This window comes from Adelges cooleyi, unplaced genomic scaffold (genome assembly GCF_023614345.1).
Source record: "Adelges cooleyi isolate 19-005CV unplaced genomic scaffold, UGA_ACOO_1.1 ACOO_flye_CR_arks_rails_tigmint_CR_PRNA_330, whole genome shotgun sequence".
NCBI lineage: Eukaryota > Metazoa > Arthropoda > Insecta > Hemiptera > Adelgidae > Adelges > Adelges cooleyi.
The window spans coordinates 60,234-85,433 of NW_026096003.1; the positions used below are offsets into that span (position 1 = coordinate 60,234).

Genomic DNA, 25,200 nt, shown 5'->3' on the forward strand with positions numbered 1-25,200 from the left:
TGGAGTCACTCGAAGCTCTATGACCTTGTCGATATTCCTTGAGTATGTGATCTTGATATGTCGAAATGAACGTTGTTTTAACACGAATGTTTTCATTCATAAAATATATTTCAGACACTGGTGTTTTAACGTTATCTTACGACCATCTATCTCTCGTTAAAGTGTAATTCAGTACACGGTCTACCAATGGTTTTATAATAATCAATGCGCTTGTCAGAAATAACAACGTCTACTGAGTTATTATAAGCCGACTACATTCCTTGCTGACCAAAAATAGTCACATGGGTGTAATAGGATTGTTCGACCGCTAGAATTAATGACCTTTAACGTCACTTTTAAGAGGTATAGGTATAGGTATATGTATGAACGAAAGAACAACAGTGTTTTTATTGCTTAATAATGACACGTGTGTGATAAGAAACTCGTACGGTTTTAAGTAATTGAATTGTAATGAATATAGTATTTTTATATATATATCGCTACGGACTCGGCGTATGTATGTGTAAGGATAATAAGGAAGGATTATATTATTGGTGGCCGCGGCGGACTGATAACAGCTACCCGACTTTGGCGTCCACACAATAAGGAAAGAAAGGATATTGGTGGCCGCGGCGGACTGATAACAGCTACCCGACTTTGGCGTCCACACAATAAGGAAAGGAAGGACATTGGTGGCCGCGGCGGACTGATAACAGCTACCCGACTTTGGCGTCCACACAATAAGGAAAGAAAGGATATTGGTGGCCGCGGCGGACTGATAACAGCTACCCGACTTTGGCGTCCACACAATAAGGAGAGGAAGGTTGTATGAGAGATGTGAGAGAGAAAAACTGGGCTTCGCTGCGCTGTGGGCTGGGTTAAATAGTGCGTTTCTGTGTTGGTTAAGTTCGTCTCGGATAAGTTCGTGTCGAGTCGTGTGTTTGACTCCTTCTTTAATGAACCTATTGTTATGTAAATGTTACGCCTAAAATGAGTATGTACGCTATCTATTAGAGTATTTTAAGTTTATTGAAATTATTCAAAGAGGTTCTATATCACACTACGCGCGTTGTATATTGAATAATAATAACATGATAGTTATATAAAAATGTCACATATAGTATAAATTTGAATATATAATATGTTATTACAAAATGATAGTTTAATAAATATAGTTAAAACTTAAACATATGCTTTATGTTACTACAAAGTGCGGGCTAATTTTTTTATGTTACGCCCTCGTAACATGATAAGGTGTATAATAATGGATAAAGTAATAATAGTAATTATGATAATAATAATGTTTAGTTATCTTAAACTATGAGAATATAATGAAATGTGATACATGTTGTTTCCCCTTTTTTTTTTATTTTATTATGAATATATTATATTTTTTGTCTAAAAAATTTAGGTGTGTGTATTATTGTGATAATGTGTGATCATGTGTTTTTGCTTTGTTCTTTTTCTTGTGATTTCGTGGTCTTTTATAACCCATACGTTTGAGTCTACGCTTGTTCTTTATGGCTTTATAGTTTATTAACTCAGTGGACTCACCTGATACTGAGTTGGGTGATAATGTTGTGTTTTTAGAAGTTTGAGATGATTGATTATTGCTACCATCCATGCCATGTCGTAAAAGTATTGGTAGTATTGTTTGAAGTCGTAATTCCTTCTCATGTCGAATACGAATAAGAGACATATGTTTCTGATTGAAATTGAATGGTGTTTCCATAGTGATATGTTTGGTCATTTCGAGAACAAAAGCTCCACAGTCATACCCGTTTTCTTGATAGGGAGAATCACCTTGAACGATTGTCCAATTAATTGGATCAATGTTCATAAGATCTGTGTATTGTTTCAACATGGTTGCAATGGTATTGGTTACTTGCGGAAAATATGTGTATAAGCTATCATACTGTGTTATAGTATGTGATGGGATGTGTACTGTGTTTAGAATCCAATGGCAACCGCTCACAATTGTTGGTAAAAACAAATATTGTTTAGAAAATATGTTGTGTTCGATTAAATTTTTCTTGACGTTTTCAAAGCCATGTGTGAGGAGTTGATTAATGAAATCCGTATTAAATGCATAAACGTTTGACTTGGAATAATTCACGAGAAGTCTCATGTAGTCGTCAATAATGAAGTTTGAATACCAAGCATTTCTTTTAGAAAATGTCGACATGACAGTAAGATTGGTTGAACTACTGAAGTTAAACACGTGAACCGTTGCGAAGGTCGAACGAATTACTGTTTGTAATAGGATTTCAGGATTGTATTGTTGGGGTGACAATAGTATGGTCATCCCTTCTATTACCAGGCTGTATTGAGGATTTGACAATCCGGTTTGGTTTGCGTGTCCTTCGTGATTCGTTTCCGTATAGATGTGGGCGGTCCGATGATTGGTTGCCGATGACCGTATGTGATGGAATAGATCCTGTTGTTGTACACATTGATAGATTGTAGATAAAGAAGGGTCGATTATGTGTGAGCATAGGTGTGTATGTTTGTTTACAAATTGGTGTTGTGTTTTTTATACAATAAATGGTTTTGGTGAAAATGAGGCATGTATCGATTTTATATATGTAATGATTCGTTATATATACATGTTTAAGTTGTATATAATGTGATAATGACTTAAGTGCTAGGTTATATTGAAATACAAATGTTTTAGACACATAATAACAATTATGACATGATTACATTTGATAATAATATTATTTAATAATTGGGAATATATGAGATTGTATATAATAAAAAGGTTTTTTTTTTTTTTTATACTTTTATATTTTATGTTTTTTTTTTTTTTACATAAATCAATGATTATAATATATAGTTTAGAGAATATTTTGAGTTAAGTGATATTTATTAAGATCTAATATTTAAATGCTAAATACATGATTTATGATTGTATTAATTATGTAATATTTTTTGTTTTTTATAAATTATATGTATTTTTTGTTTTAAAATTGTGTTAGTGAATTATATTATGCTTAGTAATAAGCCTTATTCTAGATTAGTATATATTATTGTATATGTGATGTATATAAAGTATAAAAGCGTTGATTATTGCATATTTATTGATGCATTTGTTATATAAAATTATGAACAAAGTGGTCATAGTGGTGTAGAAATATTAACTATGGAATAAATGTCATCACATTGTGTGATTGAAATAGAAATGTATGTGTTAATTTAACTAATGTATTTTTTGATTCTTGAAAATATAGTTTTTTGTAAAAAAGGTTTTGAAATATTTTAGAAAACTTTAAATTTGTTTTTTTTTATTACTTAGATTAGATCTAATATAACTAAGGATGATTTCATTGAGTAGATATACTCGTGTATGCTTAATGATAATATGTATAAAAGAATTTTTGTTGTATATATGTTTTTATTACGTTATTCTAGATTTAAGAAAAGTTGATCAAATTTGTATTTTGTGTCATTAAAGTTATATGATAATTATAAGAAAATTGTATAGTGTAATTTATTCTTGGCTTAAATGAATTTTATTGTGATGGGCAATTTTATTGAAATGATTTAGTTTTGTTTAATATAAGTGGTAATTTATCTTAATAAAGTATTTATATTCTTGTTAATTTGTGTTATCTATCTCCCTTTTAGATGATTTATGTATCAAAATTGTGTTTTAATTTTGCTGTAACGCATTTGACTCAATGCATAACATTAAAAGTAGTTTTATAATCTATTGTGAATATATTAATTATATGTGTAATGTATGAGTTGTATGAAAAATATCATACTTTTATACCAAATTAGAATTTTTTTATATATTTTTCCCAGTATGTATGTTTTGTCTGATCTTAGCGTTATGCAATTGGTCCTACTTGGCATCATTTATGTATTTTTTTGGCCTGTGTGTATTTTTATTATTTGTGTAATAGAGTATTTATCAGCATCTTGTTTATATGTTTAGACTTCATATATGATATCTATATTATTAGTATCTCATTTATGTATGTTTATATTTGTATTGCAAATAAATGATCAATAGCATTTCTTGTATCATTATTCAATATTTTTTATTGTTTGTTTGGCTTTCTTATTATGTATGTAGCCTATATTGGCACTCTTTATGAAAATAGCCTGTGTTTTTAAAAATTTTTTTTTTTATTATATATTTGGTATTTGGCCTGTATTATTTATGTAATATTTATTAGCATATTTTATGTATATATTTTTTAATATTATCATTATTAATATCATTTATTATACAAGGATTATTAATATTATTCTTATGTAAATTAACTTTGCGATATAATGCTTATATTAATTATTGGTAGTATATTTAATGTTGTAATTAGTATTGATGCTATATCCCGACATTTTGTCGGTAATAATATTGTGTGCGATGTTATTTTTCTATGTTTGAAACCTTAAATTAAGAAAATCCTATGGGTCGCAATTTTATTAGCATTATTAGGTTATAAGGACATTTCCCGTTTGCATTTGCTATTAGGTATCTCGGTTTGTAATTAGAAAAGTGTTTTAATACTGGTATAAAAGTAATGATAGTTTTTGATTTGGTATTTTATGATAAATTTCAGTTTTATATTTATGGTTCATTAAGTATACTAGTATGATCTTTTATTTCGGCCTGAAGTCTCGCTTGAGCGTATTAAAGTGATATTTAAAAAAAAATTAGGTGTGAATTGTAGTTGATTTCGTGTAATACAGTAATATTGTGTATAAGGATTGTTTGCAAAAATTCGATAATTGTTTATGAGATATGTGGAAATATTGTGAATGTTAGGAAATTATACTATTTTACGCATTATTTTTTGTGAAATAATTGTAATGGTTTGTTTACTGCATTATTAAAATTATAAAAGGGTGATACTTTTATACTAAATTTTATTTTGTTATATTATTGTTTTTATAATATTTGTTATAAAGATTCATAATGTTATAAGATTTGCTTGGCGAATATTATTATTATGTTGTTTAATGAAAACCTATTCTTGTTAAGTTCATTGCTATATTTATATAATTTTATCGGTTTCAATATTATATATTTGGCTTATATAAAAGCGTTATTTATTTATTAATGCTCTATTTATTAGCATTAATATTATTTTTATTATTATATGTTAGGCCTATGTGTATTGCCCTTTATATATATATATATTTTTAGCATGTATTATTATATGAGTGGCCTTTATTTTATAGGTGTTATGTATATTATTGTTATTATTATAAAAATGAACTATGTTAGAACAATATTATTTTTGTATTCAAAATTTATGTTGGTATGATGCAGTGGTTATAATGTTAAAGTTATCTACATCTATAATAAGATAGTATATAGATCTATAGTATGATATTCACCAAGATATGTAAAAAATTAAGTATTTGTGTATTAAAAGAGTTACATTTCCTCAGTGTATTGACAAAGCTGAAATTATTAAGTGAAATTATTAAGTGTTTATGTTTGTGAAAATTTGGATATGTTACAAAAAAACGTTTTGTAGGTTTATATATTTATTAAATATTTAAGTTTGTAAGCAAATTAGGCATTTTTGAGAGTTTTGTAATGAAAAATTTAACGATATTTTTAAGAGTTTTATGTCTGGTGTACAAAGAGAAGTTTTGTCACCCCTGTTAAGTGTTCTACAGAAAAATCGGTCGGGGCTCAATTACCCGTGTATTGCCGTGTTAATCTCGGTTAGATCATTTAATGACCTGATTGGCGTCACTGTAATTCTGTCATAACAGTATTCAAGGGTGCCTTCTAATTGACTTAAGTTGTTTCGTTCATAAGTACTATATGTATGTTTAGATTCCATTTAAAACGTTTTATCGGATGTTAGTTATATATTAGTGTAGTATGTATACTCTAATAGTTGTAATATTTTCAAAAATGGTTTTTGAATTGTAGAATGAAAAATAAAACTTCTAGTTATATCAGTTAAATCTAGTTATTTTTTAACTTTAATGTCAGTATTTTTAAGAGTTCGTATGTTTATTTAATATATAATTTACTTAATGTTTTATATTTATATTTCTTGTAATTTTACCAAGTTTTTGTAGTTGTGAAAAAATTGGGCAGCGGTTTTTTTCGGGCGAAGCCAAAAATTTTGTGATTTGTGGAATAAAAGCTTTTTACGTTGGGCGCCATTTTGTAATAGAAGAAAAGGACGGGGAAGCGGCGGTGAATGGATATTTTAAATAAGTATGAAAACGGCTCTTAATCGGGGTGTGCATGTGTGTATGTTTACTACAAGGGCTCACTTCCTGCCTCTAGACTTACTATTACACAGTGTTATAATATTGTATACAGTACATACCTTGTCGTGGAGTCACTCGAAGCTCTATGACCTTGTCGATATTCCTTGAGTATGTGATCTTGATATGTCGAAATGAACGTTGTTTTAACACGAATGTTTTCATTCATAAAATATATTTCAGACACTGGTGTTTTAACGTTATCTTACGACCATCTATCTCTCGTTAAAGTGTAATTCAGTACACGGTCTACCAATGGTTTTATAATAATCAATGCGCTTGTCAGAAATAACAACGTCTACTGAGTTATTATAAGCCGACTACATTCCTTGCTGACCAAAAATAGTCACATGGGTGTAATAGGATTGTTCGACCGCTAGAATTAATGACCTTTAACGTCACTTTTAAGAGGTATAGGTATAGGTATATGTATGAACGAAAGAACAACAGTGTTTTTATTGCTTAATAATGACACGTGTGTGATAAGAAACTCGTACGGTTTTAAGTAATTGAATTGTAATGAATATAGTATTTTTATATATATATCGCTACGGACTCGGCGTATGTATGTGTAAGGATAATAAGGAAGGATTATATTATTGGTGGCCGCGGCGGACTGATAACAGCTACCCGACTTTGGCGTCCACACAATAAGGAAAGAAAGGATATTGGTGGCCGCGGCGGACTGATAACAGCTACCCGACTTTGGCGTCCACACAATAAGGAAAGGAAGGACATTGGTGGCCGCGGCGGACTGATAACAGCTACCCGACTTTGGCGTCCACACAATAAGGAAAGAAAGGATATTGGTGGCCGCGGCGGACTGATAACAGCTACCCGACTTTGGCGTCCACACAATAAGGAGAGGAAGGTTGTATGAGAGATGTGAGAGAGAAAAACTGGGCTTCGCTGCGCTGTGGGCTGGGTTAAATAGTGCGTTTCTGTGTTGGTTAAGTTCGTCTCGGATAAGTTCGTGTCGAGTCGTGTGTTTGACTCCTTCTTTAATGAACCTATTGTTATGTAAATGTTACGCCTAAAATGAGTATGTACGCTATCTATTAGAGTATTTTAAGTTTATTGAAATTATTCAAAGAGGTTCTATATCACACTACGCGCGTTGTATATTGAATAATAATAACATGATAGTTATATAAAAATGTCACATATAGTATAAATTTGAATATATAATATGTTATTACAAAATGATAGTTTAATAAATATAGTTAAAACTTAAACATATGCTTTATGTTACTACAATACCATCTGTTACTATTACAGAAATAAAATAATTATTTTATCGACAAAAATCTAAATATTTGTTTTACTTTCATTTTCACTTCCTTCGATATTATTCAATAATTAAAAATAATTTTTTCATTAATCGAATTATTAAAAAGCTGTGTCAATATATAACATATTAAGATCTAAGTTTAACGTCAATTACATGACACACAGTTTTTTTTTTTTATAATTTTACAGCAGAGGATACAAGCTCAATATTGCACTCATGACTAGTTTCAACAACGAAGAACAAAAAAAAAAAACACTTACTTCGAGTGGTTGAAAATCATAGAAATTGTAAGAAAAAAAAGTTTTCTTTAAAAAACTAATTAATACGAATGTTTTTAGTTATGATAACTAAATATGTACAATATTACAATTTTTTTTTAGTATTTTGCTATTTCAATATTGCGGTAGAGTGATAAATATGCAAAACAGATTTAATTTATCATATACTATAAATTGAATACAATTTCGGATTATATCCTAAATATGTGATTTTAAAAACAAAATATTCAATCTTTTTTTGCACCGCCCTATACTTATGTACAAAAAAAAAATCCCTATTCTTAGACTTTTTCCTATAAAATCCTCGATTGCTATTAGAGGGTAGAAATTTGATTAAAACAATGCGACTTACCGGAATAGCAAAATTGTAATGATATAATATGAACAATGCACAATCCGAACTAGCCTCGCACTCGCACTACCACGGTGGTTGGACACTTGGATATTACTGATGGTGCAGGAAGTACAATTATCTGATAACACTATTGACCGTGTGCAGACATAAAAAACAATAATATAGCAACGTCTCGTCAACGATTAAAACCGTTGTTTATTGTATAATAACAGTAACAAGGTTTCACTCTGTGTTCTGTTTGCTAACAGCGCAAATAATTGAGTATCACGTGGGTAAAATAATATAATATGTACATATAAGATAAGCGTTTTTAATGTTGCTGTTGTTCAAGAATATTGTAGTATTTTAACGCGCAATAGAAATTAGAAAAAAATGTTAGGTTCTCAAAGTGGTGGAAATTGTTATTTCGCTTCAAGTCGGTCAGGTAAGAACTGAGATCACCGTGTACAGTAATATGTGCTGTTCTATAGTCCGAAGGACAAGGCAGGCTGTGTAAAATAAGGGGTGTTAATATATTGTAAAAGTGGTGTAACTCCAAATTTTTAAAACATACATAGTTTTGCTTAACGGAGTCACGCTTTTAGTTGTCATATCTTTCATTAAAAAAAAAAAAAGAAGAAACTCCAATAAATACAAAAAAAAAAATGAAAAACACTGAATGAATGCTTGTACTTGTTTTCTACTCATTAATTTAAAAACAGCTAGTTATTTCAAAATTCAATTGCAAGGAAATAATTCACTATTACAATGAACGACACATGAATTTAGTAACAAAATAGCAAACGAAGAAAAATAATTGAGGAGGTATTAATTTAATTTATGGCGACTCCAAAACGGTGTAAAAGGAAAATATTTTTGACGTCACTACTTGAAAGTTCATTGAAATATAAAAGTTCTGTTTTTTAAGTTAGTAAATCGTTTAGTTACAAAATAAAACAATAATAACAAATCAAATATTTTTCACGTCATGTACTGTTTCAAAGTTTTATTGACATAATATTTCCAACGAACCCACTCCAAGTATTGTAGCTTCAAAATCGATTAAGACAATATATTATAGTCAAAAGATGTAAATCTTCACACGTTTTATTCAAATGGACAAAATAGCTTAGACTCGCCTCTATATATAATTATTATCTCATCGACTTCATATTTTGACATTTTCTATTTTTTTACTATAAATTAAAAATTTATGTGGTGCACAAAAAAAAAATGTTTGAGTAGGTCTTATATAATATACAAACCAACCGACTTTGCGCCAAGTAAAAAGGTGAACAATTTGTTTTCAATGTGTCAGTGTATTTTTCATGAAAAAAAAACATATTTAAATTTAAGGTCGTTCGTGTTTTTCCTATGAAGATTCCATGTTATCTTTGCACTTTAAACACACTGTACAATATCTATTTATTATTATGTACATTAAAGTATAATGTCTTTGACTACGGTTTAATTATGTATATATATTTGTTCCAGAACCAAAATAACAACAAACATTGGTAATTATCGGTGGACTTTGAAATCGACGATAATACTGAATTAAATGTATCTATTTGTTGTATGATTGTATTATCATCTATTATTATATATTTAATATTATTATGAGTGATTGGTCTGGAGTCATAACCTATATAATATCTCACGTGTAATTGGAGGAAGCAGTCAAACATATCACAAGTGGAGAGACCGTTGGTGCTAGAAACTGATCAGTATAGTTGTAAGAAGTGTGGGTATAAATGTGGACCAAGAAGCTGCCCTGCATATGGAAAAAATTATAACAAATCTGGAAGACCTAATCATTTAGGCCTAATTTTTAAAATTGGACGCAGAGCTAATCAACATAAGGCATTGAATATTGTGAAAATAATATTGTAAATAGTGAGTCTGAGCATAACTTAATTGATATTTGTTCAGTAATAATATAGAATGTAAGTGAACAGAATATTATTATGAGTTGTTGTACTGAAGTTAATAAATTAATAAATACAAATGAAACAGTGTATTTAAGTTATTAAATACTATAATAATTAATAACTAACATCAATATTTTTTTAAAGTACCTACTATGGAATTAATAAAAAAAAAAATTTTTTTTGAATTATTATACAACACAGTTTAATTCCATGCAAAATCTGATTATAAAATTTAAATACAATTAGACATAAAAAAACCAGTACAGTGGGGTCGGTGCATAGTGGGGACGGAGCATAGTTGGGTCGAGGCATAGTGGTGACGGGGAGGTCACAGGTTTACAGGAATTTTTAAATCTGAAAGTGATAAAATCACTTTCGAAAAAACGCTTCGATGCAAATCGGTAGTTAGTATTTTCAAGCCAGTACAGTCCAAACGAAGCACAGTATAAACCAGCAAAGTTAGAAAGTTTTAAATGAAGGTTCTGTATTTACAAATGAGCATCAAAGCGTTAATTTAAAAGTGATTTTATCCGAGAGGACTAGTACAGTAGAGTATTGGCATAATGTAATCAAAGCAATGAGGAAACGGAGAGGTCACAGGTCTACAAGAATTATTATAAATAAAAGTGATAAAATTGAATAAAATCGCTTTCAAATTAACGCTTTGATGCTCATTTGTAAATACAGAACCTTCATTTAAAACTTTCTAACTTTGCTGGTTTATACTGTGCTTGGTTTGGACTGTACTGGCTTGAAAATACTAACTACCGATTTGCATCGAAGCGTTTTTTCGAAAGTGATTTTATCACTTTCAGATTTAAAAATTCCTGTAAACCTGTGACCTCCCCGTCACCACTATGCCCCGACCCAACTATGCTCCGTCCCCACTATGCACCGACCCCACTGTACTGGTTTTTTTTTGTTTTTGCAAAAACTTAGTGGACCAAATAACACATATACAATGTCTTGTTATATTTTGTTGGAATGGTCGACGATTCATGTTTCAATCGTTTGTACTCCATAGTTTAAATTATAATCGCTTATTCTCAATAAAATTAATATTTATGTATTATATACTTTCATTAAAGCAATCTCACACAAACTATTTATACTTCACAGATGATATTATTTCAAAGCTATATTATACTTCTATTTTACTAGATTGACAATGTACAAAATAAAATGCAACTAAAAAAACCTTTTCATAGATCCTTAAAATGTAAAGGGTGGGATAGTGAAACGGGTTTTACCATTTAAATACATTAGAAAATCGCCTCATAATACTGCCTCATCCTGTATATTAATTTCTTGTTATTTTCTAAAGAAAAATCGATTTTCTTACATTTAAATTAAAATAAATCGTATACTGGTACTGTGATGGAGAAAATAATAAATTTTACCTACATATATTAGTTATTAGTTAAATATTACTAACGTGTATAGCCACTAGTGGTCGGCTGTTGCCTGTTATTTAACAATAACCTTTTATGGAGATTTTAAAAATTGTGTTTTTTAATAATATCTTAGGAGCAGTATCATGATGTTAAATGTTCACGAGATTTGATCTAGTCATAAAATAAAGTATTATCATTTATGACTTAATTATTATTAAAATTTATCTTAATCTGTACATGGTAATAAAATAATGAAATATTTTATACAAAACTAGAGCTACAAGTTGATAAACTAAAAAACTAAAATTAGCATGAAGCAGATTATCTAATATTAGACAATTTAAACAATCAAGCGTGAATCTCTTTAAATGAATAACAGTATAACAATATGCAAAACATTAGTTTTCCTTTAAGAAAATTGTGATTAATCTGAATCCAAAAAACAACAGTCCTCTTCATTATTTGCAGGTAGTTGGACATTATACACTCATAGTTACACTTCGGTAAGGTTATATAACGCAGGCTATAAAACAACGAGATAACGACAGTGATTTTGTCGTATCAGAACCATTAAGTGTATTAATAAGTACAAGGATAGGTTTTTTTCCCAGTAAATCGAGTGTCTACTATAATCAGTTACACGATTTAGTCGTCTATGATATCATGTAATAAACGCAATATTATGATACCGATCATTGGGCCCTAACCTAATCTAACACGGATAGACGTTACCAACTGATAGTTGTTAGTGTCTGTTCGTTTTTCCCATCTGGTACACCAGGTTTTTTGTTAAAAAAAAAAAAAAAAATTGAATTTGTGTAAACTTTAAGTAAAAAGTGGTACTCGAGCACAAAACCTAATAGTATCATTCTGCATAGATATAAATAAAATTGCTTTAATGATTTGATCAATTTTTTTTAAAGATTTTAGGTGTTTTTGTTAAAATATACGAAATCTGCGAAAACACAATTTCCCGGCAATTAAAAAAAAACTGTAGTGCCGAATTTTTTTCCCGTTTAATATGTTATGGGTACATATGAGTTCCAACTACTGGCAAATTTTCAACCCAAAAGTTTCAAAATTACCGCTAAAAACCCCGAAAAACAAAAAAAATTATACCCCCCCTAGGGGGGTGGAAAATGGGTATAGTTTAAGTTTGACACAACTTGCGTGTGCGGGCATACCAAATAATTATTTCTTATACATTTCAACTCGATCCGACTCTTTTTCTCGAAATTATAGCCAGTAAAAGTTCTAACTTAAAAACTCGTACGGTTTTTTTTTTGTTTTTTCAACTTTCGTCTGTGAAGAATTAAACTTTTTCAACTTTTACCCCCCCAAAGTACCAACTAGATGAAATTTGCGATTTATAGAGTTACTACTCGAAGGAATTGGTCCAGTATTAAAAAAGTTACAGTGTATACAGTTAAAAAAAAAACACACATCAGAGTAAAACCAATACCTTCTCGCTTTGCATCGAAGCTAAAATAAATTAAATTAAAACCCAAAAATTGAACTTGAGAATCAAAACTTAATAGTATCAGTCTGCATAGAACTACATGAAATTGTTGTTGACAAATTTTTAACTTAAAGGTCTTAAAATTACGGCTAAAATACCCACCCAAAAAAAAAATCTTGTACCCCCCTTGGGAGGTGGTAACTAGGTACAAATTAAATTTGATACAACTGACGTGTGCCCGCATACCTAATAAATATTCCTTAACAAATTTCAACTCATACCGACTCTTTTTCTCGAAATTATAGCCAGTAAAAATTAAACTCGTATGGTTTTTTTTTCAAATTTTATCAATGAAGAAGTAAACTTTTTCAAATTTTACCTCCCAAAGTACCAACTAGATGAAATTTGCGATTTGTAGAGTTGCTGAACGAAGTAATTGGTTCAGTATTAAAATAATTCTGGCTCGAGACAGTTATATTGTCTAGCTTTATAACTATAATAAACGGGTTGATAGCCTGAACGCAACGTACTAACACTATCAAAAAAACAAGAGCCGTACTTTGGCTTCCTCGGGAGTTGCGGTCTTTATTTTAATACTCTAATTGTTAAAGAACACTAAGTTTTAATTACCTTTAAAGAGATGGGAGAAAAGATAACACTTTTAAAATTAACCCATTTCCGGATGTATTTATTTTATGGTGCGCGTACGCACTATTGTCCAGAAATGGGTTAGGTAAAAAAACAATTTTGTGTAGTTTTGTTTTGGCTGTTGGGTCTACATTTAATTGCTTATTCGCTAATTTACATTTGTCTTTAAGAACTATACTACAGGTGAGCAAAACATGGTTTAGTCAATGATTTGATCGATATTTCAAAAATCTCCAATCTAGGATAGGCTCTGCCAAATCTCAAAAGAGTAATTTATCTAAAGCATTCTCCCCCTCCCCACAAAAGACCCTTTTAGATTCTCAAATATGGTTAATTGGAAGTGTTTACAAATTGGCCAATTATCACAACAATAACTTTCGACGGAAATAATATGATGAACTCATCTATTTTTGTATACCAGGCAATAAATCGCGTTACAAACACTAACTGTGGCGTTCAACCGGTAAAAATAACTAATAATATTATGTTAATAATATATAAAAAGGATTACCCACGTTAAGTTACATGTATTTGGATGGCTTATTTTATTCAACATTTTCTATAATACAAGTAAAAACCGTAGTTGTACGGTTCATGGAAATCACATTATACCACTCCGGTACTTTTGAACACGGTATAATTAATAGGTACTAAATATAAAGACACTAATGTTATAATGATCATTTGCATTTTTTTTTTATTAGTGGTATACAGGTATTCAGAAAAGGTGTTGATTTCCAATAACTGAGTAATATTTAAAATCATATGCAAAACACCTAACAAATCATGATTACAATTACGATTGTTTTTCTCCGTGGAAATAAAAACAAAAAAATTTTCAGTTCAATGGCGACACGTTTTTCTTTCTCACGTAAGGTGGTATTCAAATTTTGATCAGTCATAAAAAAAACTGTTTCTCTAATTTACAATGTGTCCCGAATTAACCGTCTTCAACCGTGGACCATGACTCTCAAAGTAAATAATTGAAATTGAAACTAAAAAATTCTAAGCCTAACTATAAATTCATAGTTTCGAACACTCAAGGACGATCACAGGATTTTTTAACACCCTTTGTATATATTTTTAACGTTTTACCGTACACAATGGTACATACTTACCATGGTAAGTCTTGAGTTTTTATTTGTATGCAAAGTAAATAAGATAATCAAATAAACTGTTATTTGTGAATACTTGGCAATAACAAGTTTTATATTTTGGAAAAATATCAATACAAGTCAGTTTCAAACAGTTGAAGAAAATATAATTGATCAAGACGAAACCATACTATTTTATAAAAAACAATACACTTTAACCCATTCCCGTAACGATTATAGAGAGCTCTTGGAACTAATTATTATTTATCTTGGTGATGTACCTTCTAGAGGTATAACGTTTATGCAGCCAGGAGCTTTACATCGTGCGCGATGGATGGCACGTGCGATTTATGTCATAAAAATATGTTTATTTAAAAACCAATTTAAGACAACCAAAAAGGTATTAAGTGGAATGAAAAGGTTCTCATTATTTATTGTCCAAATTTATGTCTTCTATTGGTTTAAAGCTCCCTGTGCCGTATCTGCCCCTGCTAATGATTTGAACTTATTAAAACAGCTGTCTTCATATCCAGATAAAGATGTAGCAACAGCGGGATGTGTGGTTTTTTTGAGACATCAATGGTATTTATCAAACCTACTTGTATGTTTTTCATTTTTTGATCCTAATATATCGAGTAAAATTAAAAGAGAAATGGTGGTAGCTTTGAGTACACTCAGAACATTCATTTCAAAATAGAATTAAAATAAATGTATCTGATTCATCTTTTACTGAGAAGACCGTAGCTGATTTTGTAAACAAAGAGTCAATTGATTTTTTTAAGATATTAAATATACCGGTTGAATTTCTTAAAGTAGATCCGGACAATTGGGAAGAAAGAGAAGATTTTCAGTTGGGAGCAAATATTGTTCGTAATATGAAAGTGGTCAATGATTTTGCTGAAAGAGGAGTGGCCCTTATTTAAAATTACAACAATATACTGACGAAAAATGAAGACCAAAAACAATCCTTATTACAAGTTGTTGAAGATCACAGAAAAAAGTTTTTTGTAATATATTTTTTTTTTTTTTAGCTCAATTAAATAAAACTGGCTATAACAATTGAGTAGTGCATCCAGCTATTTAAGAATATATCCTAACATCATTTTTATGTGCAATTTAATTTTATATAATTGATTTAAATAATATTTGATCGATCTTCAAGTTTTCGGAAAATAAAGTAAAGTAACTATAAAAATATCAATTTGGCTAAATAAATTTAATATTAATAATTTGTTAATTTTCTTTAAATGTAATGGATTTACGAAAAATTATATAAGAACATATTTTATAGACATTTGTATGCTTAATAATTAATATTAAATACATTTTTGTGATAAATGCTTTAGATTTTGAAATAAATTAACAAAACTATAAAACTACCCTTTTGCTAATTTTTCAACTCTCTTGTGCCAAGTGAATGGGGTCAGTTATCGCAGTCAAATTTAACATACATTACTTTCTTGTTTATGGTAACAAAATGAGAGGGTAAGAAATTAAAAATTGTTATTTTTTTTTTCGTCTATGAAAAAGGACCACTATTATTCAACATACGTTACAGTTATAACAGTAGTCGTAATAGAGTGGTAAATCCAACACCTTAATACTATGTCTTACATATGATATAATCTAGGTTACAAATGTAATTGGTCATTGTATAAAACAATTTTTAAATATTACTCAATGATTTCTATAGTGTTCACATATAATACCATATAAGGTTATATTATATTTATTACTTATAACATACTTATATTCTATGACCCAAATAGACAATATTAATTATATTCAATAGGACTTTTCATTCGCTCCAAAATGACATAAACTTTTGCAAACTTGTATTTTATGTTTAAGGTTATGTAAATAAAAATGTCATTGTACATATGAAAAATAATTTTGGTTTGTATTTTATATAAATCATTGAATGACATTATACTGAAGTGCACGGCATTTGTGTTTTGTGAGGGTGGATTTGAGATAATATGACTTTAAGCATACAGTGCATTTATAAGGCTTTTCTCCGGTGTGCACGACGCGTTGGTGATTTATAAGGGAATATTTTGTAGAAAAAGTATTTGAGCATATATTACATACGAAAGGCTTTACACCGGTGTGCACGCGTCGGTGTTGTGTGAGGTTAACATTTTGAGAAAATGATTGTAAACACACTTCACATGTGTAGGGCTTTTCCCCGGTATGCACGCGTTCGTGTCTTGTGAGGGTGGATTTGAGAGAAAATGACCTTGAGCACACAGTGCATTTATAAGGCTTTTCTCCGGTGTGCGAGCGTTGGTGTTGTGTGAGGTTACTATTTTGAGAAAATGATTGTAAACACACTTCACATGTGTAGGGCTTTTCCCCGGTGTGCACGCGTTCGTGAAATTTGAGGGTGGATTTGAGAGAAAATGACCTTGAGCACACAGTGCATTTATAAGGCTTTTCTCCGGTGTGCACGCGTTCGTGTTTTGTGAGGGTGGATTTGAGAGAAAATGACCTTGAGCACACAGTGCATTTATAAGGCTTTTCTCCGGTGTGCACGCGTTCGTGTTTTGTGAGGGTGGATTTGAGAGAAAATGACCTTGAGCACACAGTGCATTTATAAGGCTTTTCTCCTGTGTGCACGCGTTGGTGAAGTGTGACGTCACATTTATAGGGTTGACTAATGTTGTCCGTTGAACTTTGGTGGGATTTTAATATATGTAGAGTTATTTGTTTTTTTGTGTTATATATTTTTTGACATAAATTACATTGGAAGAACCGCCATATTGTTATATATTTACTATTATTCTTGGTTTCTGTCTGTTGATTGTTATCTGTTTCAATCTTCGATTCGAAATAACTACCGTCAGTTTTTTTATCCACTTCATTTCTCGTACCATTGTCACTACAAAAAAACATTGTCGTACAATAAATTATAAATTTTTGAAAAAAAATATTCTTTACACAATTGTTTATTATTATTTTAAAATTTAATTTGACCTTAGCAGATGTATTGAATGTACAAACCATTACTAATGACTAATTGGACATACTTAAAGACATTAAAAGGAACTAAATCGCAGAATATTGGAAGGACAAATTGAAAGCAAGAGAGGCAAAGGACGTCAGAGAACAACGGTATTCAATAAAATTAATAAAGATGCTGGACTGAGAACTTAAAGGGAACTGAAGAGAGACTGGCCAATAATAGAGAAGAGTGGAGAGAGTATGGAAGGTTAGACAGCTATTTTATTGTTAGTTCCAAAAAAAAAATGATTTTATTTTAATAATAAATAACATCTAATCTAATATATAAAATGTCAATTCAAATAGCCGACTCCCGCCAGTCGCCTAATCGTCTCTTCCATGGGATTCATATAATACATCTCGCTCATAGACAAGCATCTGAGGCGGCTTGGGCAGCGCGTGGCGTTTTTATCATGTCACAACGTTATCGTATCAAATAATAACGGTGACGGCGTGTGTTGTTTTTTTTGCCGAGTTTGTACTTTCCTTAAATTAAATTAAACGTAAAATTATTATTATTATTATTAATTACACTGTTGTTCATTGTCATACGTGTTTTTTTATTCAATAGTGTTTCCCGGTGTGTCAAACGTTATCATATATATAATAATAAAAATTAAAAACGGCGAACGGCGTGTTTTGTTTTTTTTTGGTGAATTTTTGTCTTTGTAGTTTGTTATATTATATACATACAATGATATATTAAACGTATAATAGTTATTATTAATTACATATTTGTCCGTAATTCGCTCACGGTTTTCGTTCAAGAGAAATCGACGTGTTTCCCGGTGTGCAAACATTACCTATTAATATGCGTCGTTGGATGTCGGTACGTTTTTTAGATTTAGAATATATATAATAATATATAGTATAGTAGTATATTACATTTTGCTTAAACCAAATTATCAAATTAATTAGATGTACAAAATTCTTATCTTTTTCAAACCGCTGTGCGTGGTGATAACGATACATTTCATATTTTTTGTTGAACAATTTGTTGACATATATATCTACTATTTATTTTCAATTAAATAACTTACTGACTTATTTTATAAATATGTAAATTATTTGTTTTAGGCCAATACTATAGTGAAATCATAACCGACGCGTGTCCGTTTAGAAGATTGATTGCTACTTCTATCTACCCTGTCTTTAATTAATACAATAAGTAGTTATTATTGTTACCATCGGTTACAGACTGTTATCCTATACCGTCACCGATTAATTTGCCTGCGGCCAACAGAGAACTTACACCGTAGAAGTTGATTTTTTGTATCTATCTAATCTCTATACTCAACCCTAATTTAAATTGACAGTTTTTTTTTCATTATACAGTGTCTTAACCGACTTCTCTTAACGCTTTAGTTTCTAAACGTGCACACACATACGATACTGATGTACAAATAATTAAAACATTAATTATTTCACATTTTTTTGTTAAAGCTGTACATTTATGATCACTACATAGAATACAAATAATTTTAGTTTTTTTATATATTTTTTTTTAATGATATATTATTTCACGTTAAATTGGCATTATTTGAATATATTTTAATTATTTCATTTAGTAGGATGATTTACCTATATAAATATGTATGATCACTATCGAGTACTATCACTAACCGTTTGGGGTTTTTAAAATTGTTTTTTGACTTAATTTGTGGTTTTAATATTTTAACTTTGGAAAATTCAGACATTGTAGGTAAGCTATGTGTAAATCAACAATTCAAGCTAAGAAAAATCTAATAATTGTCATTAAAGTTGAAAATATAGTTTGTATTCTTTGAAATTGACAAACATATAACTTTATTTTTTTAAATCATGTATCTGATTTCACTTTCCAGATAATTTTTTTTTAGGAAGTATTATTGTAAATTATTTAGTAGAAAAACATTTATTTACCAATCTAAAAATAACATAATACATGGATTCATTAAAAAAAAGTTTATTGTTGTTAAAATAATAATAATATATATATATATATAATGAAAAATATTTTTTTAAATAATAATAATAGTATATTTGATGCACTGAATAAAAATTGTTCAGATCTAAAAACAATCGATTTTTAGTTTTATACACCTGGGGCTACTTTTGTGTGCTTAAAATGTATATACATTATTGACATAAAATATCTATGTGTTCATTCCGCTCTAATAAGAAATAACTATATTACATGATCTAATTTATTTTAATCACATTATACATAGCAACATCTTTGCTATTGTAATCATACCAGTTTTTACTCCCTGGCTTTATAATACTTATTTAACCAACGAATAAATGCATTTTTACACAGTCTTATTATAAAAAATTTATAGGTATGTTTTTTAAAAGCATCAGCAAAAGTCCCTATATCATCTTTTTAAATTCTTAAAACAGTTGTCTTTAGATTATTTTAGCGTTCAACATTTTGTGTTCTTAGACCGTTTTTATGAGTAGTAATCAAAAATCAAAAAAATTGTCTGAACATTTATTTTTACTAACTATTTAATGTTAATTTTTTATATTATATGTATGTATATATTTTTTTTTTTGAGCTGCTGTTGATATAGCTTGAACTAAATTAGATACTTATTAATATTGACTATTTTGGTTTTTTTTTTGTGGTGTGATTTCAGACATAGGGCGTAATTAAAACATAAAAATAAAATATTAATTTCAAATCATTTTATTGCATTTTAACATTTTGAAGCATGGTGGTATAAGTAATATACCACTTTTTCAAAAAATAGCCTACTCTCGCACAGTGGTATATATTTATTACCACCTTCATAATCATATTCAGAGAAAATTGGAGAAAAAAATGCTGTGCTTCAAAGGGTTAAAATTTATATTGAAAATCAACATTTGTACAACAGCGAAGCTCTAGTACAATATATAAGTTATCTGAATCCAAAATTAGAATAGTTAATACATGGGAAATGATTCTAAATTAAATCGGAAAAATTATTTCCCTGAACTGCTGACAAATAAAATAGAAATAATGCATAACAAACTAACCTAAGAGGCCGCCAAACCATAATTTTATTAAGAAGAAAAATTTTATCAAGTCATTTTTTTTGGTTGAAATACTGTGAAATTTTAAGTGAACAAAAGCCAAAATTCATTTTTCAAATTGAAAAAATGAAAAGTTGAATTATGTATAAAGTAAAATTACTAATAAACTAAAAAACGAAAAAACAACAAATTAAAATAAATAAGTCTCGTCTACTGCCTCAACACTTTAAAACATTAATATTCTTAATCCGGGAGCCTAACTAGTAAAAGACCTGTTTCCCTAACAGACCAAAATCAAACAAAAAAAAAATTAGGTAGTTTTTTCTTTAGATTCAGTCTACATAGTCAGTCCGCTGTGAGTGCTAATGATAGCAAAACTACTCAAAAGTGTATTTCTTCTAAATATTGTATAAAACTGAAATATGTACATCAATAAGTTCTGTTTAAATGTTTACTAGATAAGAAAAATTAATGGACAGCTAGAATTTAATTATGTGAAAGAAGACATATATAATAAATGCCGCCAATGTAAACTGAACCAAACGCTTAGCACCTATCTACCCATGGATAACTCAAGAAATATTGATTTTGAACAAAAAAACATATACAGACAAAAAGAGACTTGTAACAATACCGAAAAACATAAAATATTAAAACACCAAATCAAACGGTTTAAATGGCAAAGCCTATAGTTTTAAAATATATATTTTTACATAGTCGTTACATACTAATGTAATACACTTTTTTAGAAAATATGTTTTGATATTAAAAAGGGCCTTACTTGAATTTGTTTTCCACATCTGTTGCAATTGAACATTCATCATTCTTAGGAATACCATTGTGCGATGTTGTAATATGTTTCAATTGCTTTTTGGATGTAAATGATTCTAAATACAAATCGCATTTTTCGTCAGCCAAGTTGTTTGTAACTTGCACGTTCATAGGTATCATTTCTTCATCTTGTATCGACGATTCAAGGCAATAATCTACCACTTCATCGGATTCATTTTTAACATTAATCCCGTTGATCATATCGTTGTCTCTACAAGAAAAAAATAACAAATGTTATAGTTTTTTTTTTTTTTATATAAAAATGAATTATATTTTACGTAATAACACTTTAATGAAACTATAAATATCAACACAATAGTAAATAATTTTACCAAATCAATTATACAAATTGCAAATCTTACAATAGGCAAATCAACCGCCAAAAACATAAAACCCAAAGTACATTGGTGGAACCAGAGCATAAAATCTGCAATTGAAGACAAATATAAGGCATTAAAACAATTCCAACTTTCTAAAACCCAAGAAGACTTCATAGACCTAAAAAAACTCAGAGCAAAAACCAGATACTTAATAAAAACCAGTAAAAAGAAATCATGGGAAAACTTCACAAACAGTATAAATGAAAAATCAGACACAAAAATCGTATGGAACAAATTTCAATCATTAAAAGGACTTAATAGAACCCGCAAAATAAACCTTATAGACACAAACACCGACTCATTAAGTAACGAAGAACTAGTAGCAAACCAATTGGGGGAATATTTCTATCAAAACAGCAGCAATACTAATTACAAAACCCAATTTCAACTACAAACATAAATGTGAAATGGAAACTATCCCAAACAATCTAGACCAAAATCAAATGGACCAAATTCAATTAAACATACCAATCACTATGCAAGAACTCACATACACTCTATCCAAATGTAAAAGCCGAAGCCCCGGCCCCGACAACATACCGTATATTTTTACAGAACTTTGGACCAAATACTTTAAAATTAATGTTAGCAATTTTCAATAGAATCTTCACTGAAGGCTCTTGGCCAATTACATGGAAAAATGGTACAGTCATACTAATTACAAAGCAAGAAAAAGATAAATTTAAGCCTGAAGGATACAGGCCAATAACCCTTTTGAACACCATGTGCAAGATATTGGAAAAAATTGTTAACTACAGATTAATATGGCTACTAGAAAAACATAACTACTTAGCAACGCAACAATGTGGCTTTAGAAAAAAACAAGAGTACAATTGATAATCTGATCCAAATTAATCAGGAAGTAAATCAGACGTTTAAGAAAAAGCAAATAATGGGATTAGTTAACCTCGACATATCTAAGGCCTATGACTCCACATGGAGACATAATATCCTAGTCGAACTTAACCAAATACTATGCAAAGGTAAGACACTTAATCTAATAACCAACATCCTAAAAGACCGCACTTTTGAAGTCAAAGCAAATAATTTCCTTTCTGAAGAACACCTCAGACAACATCAAGCTGATTAACTTTTTAAAATCAACAGACCTCTACTACTCAATATAAACAAAAATATATACTTAAGAAATTAATAATATTATCTCTCCTTACTGTTATCATTAGTAGTAGCATTAATTTTGTAAATACATGTATAAAATATTGTAAATAATTAAATTGTAACTGATGGCCATAGATGCCGGGTTTTTTTTTAAGATCAATAAAAAAAAAAAAAAATAATAATACTTTAAGTTAAGGCGAATAAAAGATCAATTAAAATCTTGTTTTTATTCAATATTTATATATTATTTATAATGTACACATTATGAAATAATGTTATATAGATGTTAAATTTAAAATCGACTTACTCGAAACAATTATCTACTTCATTTTTAATTGTAATTTCATCGATCTTAGAAATACCATTGTGTGATGTTGTAATATGATGTTTCAGTTGCTTTTTGGATGTAAACAATTCTAAACACAAATCGCATTTTTCGTCAGCCAAGTTGTTTGTAACTTGCACGTTCATAGGTATCGTTTCTTGTATCGACGTTTCAAGGCAATAACCTTCCATTTCATCGGATTCGTGTTTAACATTAATCCCGTTGATCATATCGTTATCTCTATGAGTAAAAGAGAAATTTTTTTTTTATACATTAGTTAAGTTAGTGAAGTTAATTTCTAATTTTACTCACAATATAATTATTCTATCAATTACATTTATACAGTGGCGAGGCATGGGTCTTTAGATCGGGGAGACATTGAAAAAAAAATGGTGTTACGTGACTTGACAGGGGAGCTGCGCCCCTGGACCCCCTGTATATTTTATTTTATCTATACTGTTAAAGATAAATCTTCAAAAACTAATATTTTGAAAATGGTACAACACGACAATCGATACGACGTATCACGACGATAACGGATAACTGATACCGTCTACCAAAACAATAATAATATGAACGGCGGTCGGTGAGACATGTCTCATAGCGCAACGATAAACCCCTGCCGTTTTCCATTTCCCCCTGCATACCGCGCCCGGCAAAAGAGACAACTTTGAAATTGTCTCATTTATTTTTATACTAAATTTGGATGGACCCGGCGGCCGGCAGCGCGACCGCCCGCTGATCCGCGTCCACAACTACTCTATTCTAAGAATACTATTACAAAAAAAATATACTTTTTCATTAAAATTGGTTAAAACATTTTTATACACATAAAATAAAACCCAATTTTTTGTCTGTATTATAAGTGGGTAGACATTGTCTCTTTGTCTCCTATGACGCTTCGCCACTGCATTTACATAGTACTAGATCAAACTAGATAGTTTTTATTTTATTATTCAAGAATATTTCGACCAGAACTTCAGTCTGGAATGTAGTGATGTGAAATTATGACAATTTAAATGAATACAAATTGTTCTAAAAAATGTGTAGTTATTGAAAATTTTTCTCACCCGAGTCCTTTCCCAGCAGATTCACTTTGAGGACTTTTTGGGGCTGTAGAGATCATATTATTATGCGATGGATAATTCAGTCAGTTTGGAAGTTGACCACTTTTCGACACGAGTTGCAATCGAATGGCTGTATTTTGTTCAAACCTATTACCGACTCGAAATTCCAATTTTTATCCGTTTGACGTTTCCCGTGAACAGTTTGACAATTATAAAATCGTTATTAGATTGATATTATATTATGAGGCAATATGGCAATTATATCATCAAATGTTTATAACGTGTTACTAATTCGTCCGGACGTGTTACACCATGCGCACATAATATATTAACTCCTTATTGTTTTCACTATTCATGAATTATGAAAAGCATAAAAATATTGATCGTTTTTTGATTGAGGTACCGACGCCTTTTTAGTTTTCTGTTTTGTTGACGATAACGCCGTTGTCTATCCGAGACTGATAGTGGAGACCACTGTTAACCGCGTTTCAATATTTACCTTCACCGCGTTCTACCTCCAGCCGACCATCGCAGACCGCGGACGCCGCTGTTATCACATTGTTACACAATATCTTTTATCATATTTTAGAAGTACAGAAAAAGTTCTAAAAATCTAAGCATACTGCAGTCTGCACAGACTATACTATTAAAACATTTTCTTATAGGTAGCTGTGCCCCGTGGATTAATAAATGAACTGACCACACGCTCCGTATAGCGTTAAAGACTCTAGCTGGTACAGATTAGACTATTCTATGTTAGTACTCAGTGCACTCTGTATGTACCATTCATCACGAGTCGCACAGTATTTGTTCATAAT

The 25,200-nt window shown here is 29.9% G+C and overlaps 1 protein-coding gene across 1 annotated transcript in view; it reads right to left on the reverse strand.

Moving 5' to 3' along the window:
• LOC126840042 (uncharacterized) overlaps positions 1-24,725 on the reverse strand; it is a 64,277-nt gene extending 39,552 nt beyond the window's left edge. The window contains exons 1-3 of the mRNA XM_050575535.1: positions 24,386-24,725; positions 23,298-23,555; positions 21,442-21,702 (exon numbers count right to left, since the gene is read on the reverse strand). Coding sequence (XP_050431492.1) covers positions 21,442-21,702; positions 23,298-23,555; positions 24,386-24,441 — 575 coding nt within the window. The 5' untranslated portion in view covers positions 24,442-24,725. The remainder of the gene's footprint in view (positions 1-21,441; positions 21,703-23,297; positions 23,556-24,385) is intronic.
• Between the last annotated feature and the right edge of the window lie 475 nt (positions 24,726-25,200).